Source organism: Hypanus sabinus, chromosome 2 (genome assembly GCF_030144855.1).
Source record: "Hypanus sabinus isolate sHypSab1 chromosome 2, sHypSab1.hap1, whole genome shotgun sequence".
NCBI classification, from domain to species: Eukaryota; Metazoa; Chordata; class Chondrichthyes; order Myliobatiformes; family Dasyatidae; genus Hypanus; species Hypanus sabinus.
Window position 1 is genome coordinate 30,989,589 of NC_082707.1, and position 12,568 is coordinate 31,002,156.

Consider the following 12,568-nt stretch of genomic DNA (forward strand, 5'->3'; position numbering starts at 1 on the left):
ATCTATCCTGGGCCCAACAGACTGATGCAATCATGAAGAAGCCACACCAGCGACTACGCTTCATTAGGAGTCTGAGTAGATTTTGTATGACACCAAAGCAAATTTCTACAAATGGACAGTGGAGAGCATTTTGTTTGGTACAGAGGCTTCAATGTGCAGGATACAAAGGCTCAGAGGGTTGCAGCCTTGGCCAGTTCCATCAAAAAGGCCACGTTCATCATTCAAACCCCTCACAATCCAGACATGCTCTCTTTTCATTACTACCACCAGGGAATAGCTACCAGAGCCTGAAGACCCACACTCAACATTTTCTTCTTCTCAACAGCTTCTTCTTCTCCACCATCAGATTTCTGCACGGTCAATGAATACTACATCACTATTCCTCGTTTTGCGCTATTTATATTTCATAACTTATAGTTACTTGTCTTGCACTGTACATACGTCAGTGATAATAAACCTGATTCTTATTTGATATCGACTACATTAATATTAAGGTGTAAGTGGTGTTAGAATCAAAGAATTTAGAGATTTGAGCTTCTGGGTCTGCGACAGTGGCTAATCTACACAAAATAACCGTCACAATGGGGAAGTGGTTCACACTTGACTGCAAAGTAAAACTGCTTACAGTTCAGAATTTTACTACCATTAGAAGACATTTAGTACAGCGGAACTTCAGTTTTGTGGAGATCAACTGCTATATTCAGCACTGTGATTTCACAACATCAATGTTATGTCAGGGCTATGAACCATACTGGGATCAGGAAGAACACATGTTGATACTCTACACAATGACTCCATTAAATATACAAAGTAGAGAGTGAAGCTGTCTTTTTCCTTTGTATCAATACAACTTCATTCACTCTCTTAACTCGTACTTTTAATACAAGTTAACAATTTACAAAATAGTTGAGTATTTTAAATCTGGAGTATATACATAGTTAGGAAGCTCTCTGGACTCTGGAAGACAGGATTAGCAGGTGTCATTTAAGTGTTATTCGTGGTCTTTTCCATATATTTTTCACCTAAAACTAATCTTTCATCCAATTGTTATCTTAGTCTTCAGCTGAACTGGTACATTTCACTTGTCATATGTTATATTTTACAGAGAAACATTCAGGCCATCAAAATAAAGCAAATGGTGGATTTTGCTTTGGGAGATGGAAATGAAAAGCAGGGCATTGTAGTGGTGTGCTACATGCAGCGCTAAAATTATGACACGGAGTCGGTAACTGCAGACGAAGGAAAAAACTTTATTCGAAATCCTCAGCCTCACTTTTAAGCCTCCCTCAACCTGCCCCCCGTGGCGCAGAGACTCCAAAGCTCTGTGCTCGCAAACCCCCGTAGGCTATCTCCCTTAGCCGGAAAGCTGGCTAATTGTGAGCCGGTTCGGATGTGCCAGGAAATGGGTCGCCACATAACCCCCCCCAGAACCGGCGATACACCCCACAATGTCCACAGTCTGGGCCGGAACCTGCTTGGGAGGTCGGCCTCTGCGCCGAGGTGCCGGAAACTCGACCGGTTGCGCCAGGTCCACATGGGCCAGTTTGAGGCGGTCCACCGTGAAAACCTCCTCTTTCCCCCCAACGTCCAGCACGAACGTGGACCCATTGTTCTGGAGCACCATAAACGGCCCCTCGTATGGCCGCTGCAGCGGTGGCCGATGCCCACCCCCTTCGTACAAACACAAACATACAGTTCTGCAGGTCTTTGGGTACGCAGGTCGGGTTCCGCCCGTGCTGTGAAGTGGGTACGGGGGCCAGGTTACCGAGCTTCTCGCGTAGTCTGCCCAGGACTGCTGCGGGATCTTCCTCTTGCCCCCGTGGGGCTGGTAGGAACTCCCCGGGGATGACCAGGGGCGCGCCTTATACCAACTCGGCCGACGAGGCGTGCAGGTCGTCCTTGGGCGCTGTGCGGATGCCGAGTAGGACCCAGGGAAGCTCGTCCGCCCAGTTGGCTCCTCGCAGGCGGGCCATGAGGGCCGACTTCAGGTGACGGTGGAAACGCTCCACTAGCCCGTTCGACTGTGGGTGGTAGGCAGTTGTGTGGTGCAGCTGAGTCCCCAAAAGGCTGGCCATAGCTGCCCACAGGCTGGAGGTGAACTGGGCGCCTCTGTCGGAGGTAATGTGGGCTGGTACACCAAAGCGAGATATCCAGGTGGCGATCAGGGCTCGGGCGCAAGATTCGGAGGTGGTGTCGGTGAGCGGGACCGCCTCTGGCCATCTTGTGAACCGGTCCACGATAGTCAGGAGGTGCCGTGCTCCGCGTGACACTGGCAGGGGGCCCACGATATCCACATGAATGTGGTCGAAACGCCGGTGGGTGGGATGGAACTGCTGCGGTGGGGCTTTGGTGTGCCGCTGCACCTTGGCCGTCTGGCAGTGCATGCACGTTTTGGCCCATTCACTGACCTGTTTGCGGAGTCCGTGCCAAACGAACCTGCTGGAAACCATCCAGACAGTCGTCCGGATGGAGGGATGCGCCAAGTTATGAATGGAGTCGAAAACATGGCGCCGCCAGGCTGTCGGGACGACGGGACGGGGCTGGCCGGTGGCGACGTCACAGAGTAGGAGTCCTCTCACCCGGGCCGACAGGGAGGTCCTGGAGCTGCAAACTGGAGACTGTGGTTCTGTAATTCGGAATCTCCTCATCTGCCTGCTGTGCCTCTGCTAGTGCCTCAAAGCCTACCCCTTGGGAAAGGGCATGAACGGTAGGGCGAGAGAGCGCATCCGCCACGACATTGTCCTTACCCGAGACGTGCCGGACATCCGTTGTGTATTCAGAGATGTAGGGGAGGTGGCGTTGCTGGCGGGACGACCAGGGGTCGGACGCTTTCGTAAACGCAAAGGTAAGCGGTTTGTGGTCCGTGCACGCGGTGAAGGGCCGACCTTCTAGGAAGTACCTGAAATGCTGGATTGCCAGGTAGAGCGCTAACAGTTCCCGGTCGAAAGCACTGTACTTGAGCTCGGGTGGCCGCAGGTGTTTGCTGAAAAACGCCAGGGGTTGCCAGCGACCTGCGATGAGTTGCTCCAGCACCCCACCGACTGCCGTGTTAGATGCGTCCACTGTGAGGGCGGTAGGGGCGTCCATTCTGGGACGTACTAGCATTGCGGCGTTCGCCAAAGCTTCTTTCGTTTTAACGAAAGCGGCGGCGGACTTCTCGTCCCAGGTAATGTCCTTGCTCGGACCCGACATCAGGGCGAACAGTGGGCGCATGATCCGGGCAGCTGAAGGGAGTAAGCGGTGGTAGAAAGTGACCATACCTACGAATTCCTGAAGGCCTTTGATTGTGTTGGGTCGGGGGAAGTGGCAGACCGCATCTACCTTAGCGGGCAGAGGGGTTGCCCCGTCTTTAGTAATCCTGTGGCCCAGGAAGTCAATGGTATCGAGTCCGAACTGGCATTTGGCAGGGTTGATTGTAAGACCGTACTCACTCAGTCGGGCGCAGAGTTGACGGAGGAGGGACAGATGCTCCTGACGACTGCTGCTGGCTATGAGGATGTCATCCAAATAGATGAACGCGAAGTCCAGGTCCCGTCCCACCGCGTCCATTAACCGCTGGAACGTCTGTGCGGCATTCTTCAGGCCGAACGGCATGCGGAGGAACTCAAAAAGGCCAAACGGGGTGATGAGAGCCGTTTTGGGGACGTCGTCAGGATGCATCGGGATTTGATGGTACCCTCAGACGAGGTCTACCTTGGAGAAGATCCGTGCGCCGTGCAGGTTTGCTGCAAAGTCCTGAATGTGCGGCACAGGGTAGCGGTCCGGTGTGGTAGCCTCGTTCAGCCTGCGGTAGTCGCCGCACAGTCTCCAGCCTCCCGTCGCTTTGGGCACCATGTGCAGGGGGGAGGCCCATGGGCTGTCGGACCGCTGGATGATCCCCAATTCCTCCATCCTCTGGAACTCCTCCTTCGCCAGTAGAAGCTTGTCCGGGGGAAGCCGCCGAGCACAGGCGTGGAGGGGTCGTCCCTGGGTCGGGATGTGGTGCTGTACACCGTGTCGGGGCATGGCCGCTGTGAACTGCGGTGCCAGAACCGATGGGAAATCCGCCAGGACCCTGGTGAAGTCGTTGTCGGACAGCGTGATGGAGCCGAGGTGAGGGGCTGGCAACTGGGCTGCACTCAGGGAGAATGTCTGAAAGGTCTCGGCGTGTACCAGTCTCTTTCTGGGCAGGTCGACCGCAAAAAATCCGCACCCAGAAGCGGTTGGGCTACGGCGGCCAGTGTAAAGTCCCACGTGAACTGGCTGGAGCCAGTTCGCTGGAGCCGAACTGTAGCTGCACCTGACGGGTGCCATAGGTCCTTACTGTGCTGCCGTTCACGGCCCTCAAGGGGGGGCCCCGGTGCCCTGCTGCGGGTGTCGTAACTCGTCGGAGGTAAAACGCTGATCTCGGCACCATTGTCGACCAAAAACCGGAATCCCGACCTTCTGTCCCACACATACAGGAGGCTATCCCGATGGCCAGCCGCCGTAGCCATCAGCGGCAGCTGGCCCTGGCATTTCCCGGGAACTTGCAGGGCGGGCGACAACGGCGGGCTTCTGCGCCCCACCGCTGGTGGTAGAAGCACCAGTGTTCATTGGGCCGGGGGTTGGCGGGCTCTGCGGCCGGGCCTGGACTGGTTTGCTGCTGGGAGCGTGGCTGGGAGATCTGTGCGATGGACGCCCCGCTCACCTTTTTGGCGTTCCACAGCAAGTCCGCCCGGGCTGCCACCTTCTGGGGGTCACTGAAATCCACGTTGGACAGCAGCAGGCATATGTCCTCGGGCAGCTGCTCCAGGAAAGCCTGCTGAAACATGAGGCAGGGTGTGTGTCCATCGGCCAGAGACAACATCTCATTCATTAAAGCCGAAGGAGGTCTGTCGCCCAAGCCATCCAGGTGCAGTAAACGGGCAGCCCGCTCGCACCGTGAGAGTCCGGAAGCCCTGAGGAGAAGGGCTTTGAATTCTGTGTACTTGCCGTCTACCGGGGGCGACTGTACGAACTCCGCGATCTGGGCCGCTGTGTCCTGGTCGAGGGAACTCACCACGTAGTAGTAGCGGGTGTCTTCTGAGGTGATCTGGTGAACGTGGAATTGGGCTTCGGCTTGCTGGAACCATAGGTTCGGTCGCTGTGTCCAGAAACCCGGCAGTTTCAACGAAACTGCATGAACAGAGGCGGCGTTGTCATTTCTGGTCCAAAAATCGTTTGGACCGTCGGGGCCACCAATTGTAGCGGTGTGCTACACGCAGCGCTAAAATTACGACACGGAGTCGGTAACTGCAGTCGAAAGAAAAAACTTTATTCGAAATCCTCAGCCTCACTTTTAAGCCTCCCTCAACCTGCCCCCCGTGGCGCAGAGGCTCCAAAGCTCTGTGCTCGCAAACCCCTGTAGGCTATCTCCCTTAACCGGAAAGCTGGCTAATTGTGAGCCGGTTCGGATGTGCCAGGAAATGGGTCGCCACAGCATCATATTAAACTTTAACTCAATCTGAAAAATGATGTTCCCCATATCGAACTAATTTCTACACTACTTTAAACAAAATGTAGGAATGGAGTGGGTACAGTGAAAGGCTAATGTTGAACAATACCAGAACAAAGAACATACAGCCACAAAGGATGGAATGAAGGGGCTGGGAAGGGATAAATGGGTAGATTTTGCGGAAGTACCCCCACTGTGAGACTAAGAAACAAATCCAATACAGGAATACAGAGTGTGTTTTTAAACCTAGAATGTAGAATTCACTTCTACAAAGGGAAGATGTGACAAATATCACATGCATTTTAAGGAAGAAATAGAATTAGACAGGGTTAGATGAAGAACACTGGGAAGAACTTTAGTGTAGATTAATTGGGAAGCATAGTTATCAGTAAATGTGATGCAGTTATTTTCATATATTCAATGGTAGATCACTTCAAAGAAACATTGCAAACAGAAAGACACCCAGGGTATCCTATGAATGTAATGTGCTGTATCCAAAAGATTCACCCAAAAAGACACAAATTGAACATTCCATTTCAAGTGTCATGCCAGCTCAAAGTACCTTTAGACATCTTTGCTAAATATTCTAACTTTTTGATCAATCTGCAATTAAATATTCTCAACAGTTGCAAATAAGCTTGCACTGTTTCAAGCTGCACAATTTAAATTTTTTTACACTTTCCTAAAATCAAAACTGTTAAAAACCTTCATTACTCACTGTGACATCAGCACAAAGAGACAACCAGTAAACATTATCTTACCTGTGTGACTGTTAAAATGTGCAAAGTCTGCAAAATATGGAGGCGCAGACTGGGGAGTAGCAAAAATGTCCCCTCCAAGGTCAGTGAGGAGGTCAAATGAAGCCACTTTCTTCTCCTGTTGAGATCCCTGGGAGCGACTGACTGCTGGAGACTTCAAGGAAATGTGATCACAATTTTAGATTTCCTCACTTGCAAATTGAATGGGAGCAAAGGCACAAAGGATGACAAATGGGAATCTACTGGAGAGGACAAGAGCTGACAGTGTGAAGGGAAGAGGATGGAGGTCACATAAAAGGTGAATTCAGTGAATAACGAGCTAAGAAGGGGTGGTTGCATAAGGTGAGGAATTGGGAAAGGATTTGGTGAAAGAAATCCCAAATCCCTGCCCCTTGTGGCTAAAGGGATCAGGGGATATGGAGAGAAAGCAGGTACAGGATTCTGAGTTGGATGATCAGCCATGATCATACTGAATGGTGGTGCAGGCTCGAAGGGTCAAATGGCCTACTCCTGCACCTATTTTCTACGTTTCTATATGGGGTTTTCAAAGCCAGGAATTTTTTTTTATATAGAAAATCAATCCATATTCTTACTCTGTTAGGACTAGGTGTCAATCATGCTAAATGATAACTCAGTGGCAGTCATCACCTCCAAAGCTGGGTTAATTATCACAGTTTTCCAGTTTTGCCAGAAATTAGGCATAATTTTGGGCAGCTTTTGCATAATTAAGAAATTATGAACCCTTTGTCATCCTTTCTGTGGTTTTAAACAGCAGTTCTAACATTCATAGTAACTAATAGTGGATGAAGTGAGCCAAGATGGCTTTACTCTCTGTTGACGCTGTTCTATTATCTGAATACATTTGCCTTTTCTGAGTAGTGCTCCTCAGCAGATTCAATACCATTTATTTTCCTGGGTAAATAGTAAAATTTTACAAATATTCAGCATTGTATTACCATGCTAGGAAAGAAGATGCTGAGTAATTGAATTACTGTACTATAACATGAGGCCGACTTTCAGCCCAATGAGTTCACATCAGCCCTTAAAATAGCAATCTGGTCAGTCTTTGTCTCTACAGCGTTACAATTTGCCCTTGACCTTCTAACAAGCTCTTTTTAAAAGACTAGGTTAATGGGCTGCAACACTTTTAGAGGCCTTGAATGCCAGATCATAACCACTATCTATATAAATACTGGTTAGCATCAACTAGTATCACTCCTTTGGATGCAAGAAATACAAATTAACTCCAGCTATATCCAACAAAATGATTGTGATGTGAAATTATTGTTAATTGGGAATTAATTTATTAGGAGACTGTCACTAGTGAAACACTTGGTGCAGTGAAATTACAAGATTATACTATTCCACTTCAATTGTTGGGCAATATGTAAAAAAATGATACTTATCACTTTCACGTCCCACAGGGAGCAATGTTACCTCAGCAACTGTCAATGAAACCTCTAGGCCTCAGAATTATTTGCAAGATTTTTGTTTTTTTTTAAAATGTGAGTGTAGTGTAGTCGCAGGCTGAAAAAAATTGTGTATTTATTGTGAAAAGATCAAAAGGTAGTTCTGTTGCAAACAATGAACACACAAATTATACTTCAACACAATTACCTTTCCAGTATTTGATACTTCAGTTTCTATGAAACTAAAACTTGCTATAATGCAAATGGCTTATTTTCCAATCTCTGAATCATTTGCCATTCGACATTTTCCTCATCATGTAGGGAAACCATTTTAGTATTGGCCAATGAACCAATATTGACACATAGTGAAAAAATCATTATGCTATTTTAATGCCATTGTAGAAAATGTTCCTTAATTACTTATTTAACAAGTTCATAAAATATAAAAGCAGAAAAAAGCTAGGATAACTAAGTATCATCTGCAAAAGAGGAAAATGTAACACTCTGGGTCAAAGACTTTGGAGCAAAATGGAAAATAATGTATTTTCAGCTCCACTCGAAGAGTTAACAGGGTAATCAGAAAGATTGAAAGTATTACCCCTGAGATTCTGAAGAAAGGTCAATGACCTGAAACATTGATCCTGTTTTATTGAACTTGTCTGAATTTCAGCACATTTCCTGCATTTTTGTTTCAGGTATCAAACATCTATCAAAATTGTGATTTCGTATCAAATAGGCTTCACAACAAAAGGACAGATGGAAACCATCTTCACACACCGCAGTCAAAAATACATGCAAGTAATTTCTCACAAAAGAACCATGTACACTCATAGCTTTAATATAAATTATTAAAGTAAAATCAGCAAGTGCATTTTAGAATATTCATGATTCAGGTCTGACACCTGTCTGTTAAGATGTCGTGCATCTCATGGAGCTGACTTTATAATCCCCACTAATTTCAGTCCAGCCCTGAGAGGTACCACATTGTGAAAGTACGATACCTTACATTATATTAAGTTGAGGTCTTGTTTACCTGTTAAGTGTTAAAAATCGAAGGTAGAATTTCCATTCATTTAATTTTACTTCAAATTCCAAGCCACAGAAAAATAAAAATCAAAGAATTTTATACGCTAGTTATGTGAAGCACAAGTGATTTCTGCTGGTTTAAAAAAAACGGTAAGCTAGACAATCACAAGGTCAGCCCAACTGCTTTATTAAATTGAATTAGTCTGGTACGATTCAATCGACTGTTGTCATTGTAAAGCTTCATGAAATCTTTTCAATTTATGCTTCTTTTTGGGGCAATTTACATGCAGAATTATATTCAAATGAATATTAACAGATTAATCAATTTACAAAAGTAATTAGTGATGTCTTAAAACAATTGTTAAAATGGACTAACCTATTTAATGCTGTCATCCCTGATACACAGGGGAAAAATATACATGAAAGATTTGGCATGCAGTTTTGCAAATTAGTTCAAGCAGAAACTTCAATCATAATTTGAGAAACTACATATTTTTGCAATCAAAGGGCAAAATTTCTTAGACATCTTGGTATATTCCTTCTGCAATCAAAGAATTAATTATTCATTTCCTGCTGATCTTTCTGCAACATCAACGGGTAATAATAGGGTCATTCAAATAAGACATTGAGCAACAAGTTTGATTCAAATGCAAGTCTTCACTTACTTGGGTTGGTGTTTCTTTATTCAAAGGAAGTGCTGGTGTGGTGTCGCAGATTTGTGACTTTACTGGTTTGACCTCTGGAGTGCTACTTGCGCTGCTAGCTGAGGAACCTGAAATTGATGCATGGGCTGCTGCCACTGCCCAGGCTCGATCTGCTGGCACAAACCTAGTAGAGACCGATGCACAGAATAAAACACAGAACGAAGTACTGGCCAGTGCAGTTCCTCGTTTAAAGTTAATCACTGTATCAAAGCAACATCAGTTCTGCCACGATAAATCAGGAGAGGTAGCCAGGCAATAATGAGACTGTGGGGCTGTTCCTTTCCTCTTTTACCAGTGAGACTACATAATGTCTACGTCTGGCCCAAATGTCACTCCAAACAACCAACAACCTGAAGGGTTTCAGCCCAAAACGTAAACTGTTTATTCCTCTCCATGGATGCTGCATGCCATGATTTGCTCCTCCAGCATTGTGTTTGTTGCTCTGGATTTCCAGCGTCCACAGAAACTCTGATGATCCAAACTACAAAGTGGCTGACATACAACCACCTCTCTGGCCATTACGGATGCAAAACAAATGCCAACATTTCCAACAATGAAGGATGAATAAAGCTGAATAACGTCCTTACTACAAATTTTATATAAACATGAAATTCTAAACTAGACTTGCATTTAAAAGGTATGTGAAGACATTTTAAAGTCCACACAAGACAAATAGTTATAAACTGTGTCTTGGAAACCAAACATTTTTCAGTGCCATCCCTAAGAGAGAAATAGAACTGAATAGTTAACACAAAAGGATGGGCATATACTTCAGAACACAGCACTTCAAAGGCATAGCTTTAACAGAGCCACAATTATTTTGATTGCATTAACAGAAATTGTTCTCCTTTAATTAATCATTCTACATTTAATAAAAAATATTCTTCAATTCTCGATAAACACTGGAAACTTTCTCCACTTTTAGTAAGCCACAGAAGCAATCCAAAGTTCTAGAATTATATTATCTTTTTCTTCAAATCTCAGTGACCACATTATGCCAAACAGGTGAACAAATTCTGGATCTGGAAAGTCAAAAGAGCCTAGTCAGTGGTACAACTCCAATCTATACACCTGCATGAAGTGAAAACACAAATAATTTCCATCTTGCTTAGCCAGACGTACATACATGACAAAATTGGAACATTTTAAGATTTTCCTGCCATGGATCACAAGGATACACACTAAATTAGTAATCAGAGATTTAAACTTTGAACCAAACTGACTAGCTCATTCCTTAGGGTGAGCAAACTTATATTTCTAGCAAACCTCTTGCTCACTGACAGGAAAGGTCACATGACTTACTGATTAAGATGTACAATGCCAATACCATTAAACTGATTCTGCAGATCAAAACTGAGTGGGTGGGGAGTTTGGTTAGAATATGAGAATAGGTAATTAAAAAAAAATGTTTTTCTGGTTCAGATTGAATACTAATGAAGGACCCTTCAGTAAATGTGGTCAGTGCACTCTCTACTCAGGGTCATAAACTCTCAAGAGTTATTACTACATGGAACAAGCTGTTACCTGGAGCTGTAATTGGATGAATGTCACCAGAAATATTCAATATTAACAAATATACATCAATTTAATCAGAAATCCAGAATTAGAACTTTTATAATACAAAATGTCAAAAGGCCTTGCATGCAAGATTCAATGGATCAAGTTTAGTCTTACCTTTTTTGCTTTTGATAATGTAGTTACTTATACTAATAGTGATATTTTAACAATGTGTTCACAATGCTTTCTCTATGGGAAACTGAGAGGAAATGCTATTTAAAAATCAGATGTGATCATTTCTCATCATGCAGAGGGACAGATCTTAATGTAGATTAAAACATATTCATTCACGATTTCCTGGAGTCAAGTACCCACCAACACTGCCCACACCAACTTTAAGCCAATGGAACTTACATAACAAGACTTATCCTGCATACTACATACTTGCATCCTCTTTTAATGGCTTTACTTATTCTTTCCTCAATATATAAACTGAAGTACTCATTCAAGAAAAAGAGCACGCTCTATTTATGATTCTCCATCTTGGAAGATAACTTTCCCACTAAGTAGTGTGTGCCCCAGCATTCCTCTGGAACTTTGCCCTAATCCAGAGAAGCCTGGATGTCTGAGTCTGATATTATTCAGAAATATCAAAGCAGCAAAATCAAAATTCTCTAGATAACTTTACTTTTATTAAGTGTCACAAATAACCATATACCTTGCCTATCTAGTGATAATCCTGACCAATCCAGTTGCAACAGATCACCTGGATATACATTTCACCTCTATTCCAAATTTCCAAAACATCAATTCCTCATCAAGTGCAGTTTTAAAGATATGTAATCAATTTTGAATCAGTTTTGAAAGTGTGCAAAGAATCAACAGGCAAAGGCTGTTTGTGATTGATAGTAAGTTATGTAAAAACATTAGTAACAATTGTGATCACTTTTAGTTATTCCAATTTAAGATCCTTAATAATATTTCGTCACACCTATTAGAGTATGAAAGTGGCATTATGACAAATGGTACCTGTGGAATTGTGCTGAAAGCCAAGGTACTTTTGGTCATCTGTTTTGGACTTGTCCTAAAGTTAAAGGATTCTGGGTTAGCATCTTTGACTTTTTTTTGAAGAATTTAATAAAATAATAATTATGATCCGGTTACAATAGTGGTGGGAACTCCAAATCAGATTACTTCCTATAAAGCTACTAAAATTGGAAGAATGATGTACTACAATGTATGCTTCCATTATCAGGAAAGACACCAATGTCTTTAAATGAAAAATCCTATAAAAGGTAGCAGATTCAGCCCAGTACATCATGGTAAAGCCCTCCCTACCAATGAGCATACTTGTATCAACCCAAACCTCTGTCACAGGAAAGTAGCATCCATCATCAGAGATCCCTACCACCCAGGTCACAGCAGCAGGAAGGAGAGAGCATGACCTCAATGGTAGGGATCTCTGACGATAGATGCTGCTTTCCTGTGACAGCGTTTCAGGTAGAAGGCATAAGAGCCTTAGGTCTCACACCACTAGCTTCAAGAACAGTACTACCCCAACGAGCTTCAGGCTCTTGAATAAAATAGGGATAACTACACTCATTTGTCCCTACAACTAATAACCTGACTGTAAGGACACTTTATCTCATTATCACACATTCACATTATTTATTGCCATTTATTTATATTTGCATCTGTACAGATTGTTGTCTACTGCAC

General features: G+C 44.5%; 2 protein-coding genes across 7 annotated transcripts in view; one reads left to right on the plus strand and one right to left on the minus strand.

Moving 5' to 3' along the window:
* The window catches only part of LOC132407685 (thiamine transporter 2-like), a 105,543-nt gene that overhangs the window by 62,896 nt on the left and 30,079 nt on the right, over positions 1 to 12,568 (plus strand). The window contains exon 6 of one of the 2 annotated variants that reach the window (XM_059994560.1): positions 8,318 to 9,271. The exons of the other annotated variant lie outside the window; for it this stretch is intronic. Coding sequence (XP_059850543.1) covers positions 8,318 to 8,343 — 26 coding nt within the window. The 3' untranslated portion in view covers positions 8,344 to 9,271. Of the gene's footprint in view, positions 1 to 8,317; positions 9,272 to 12,568 lie in introns of those variants that run through there. 2 annotated transcript variants of the gene reach the window in all.
* Positions 1 to 12,568, minus strand: part of agfg1a (ArfGAP with FG repeats 1a) — a 64,692-nt gene that overhangs the window by 39,651 nt on the left and 12,473 nt on the right. For all 5 annotated transcript variants that reach the window (XM_059994478.1, XM_059994469.1, XM_059994503.1 and 2 more), the window contains exons 4-5: positions 9,314 to 9,476; positions 6,217 to 6,367 (exon numbers count right to left, since the gene is read on the minus strand). In XM_059994478.1, coding sequence (XP_059850461.1) covers positions 6,217 to 6,367; positions 9,314 to 9,476 — 314 coding nt within the window. The remainder of the gene's footprint in view (positions 1 to 6,216; positions 6,368 to 9,313; positions 9,477 to 12,568) is intronic.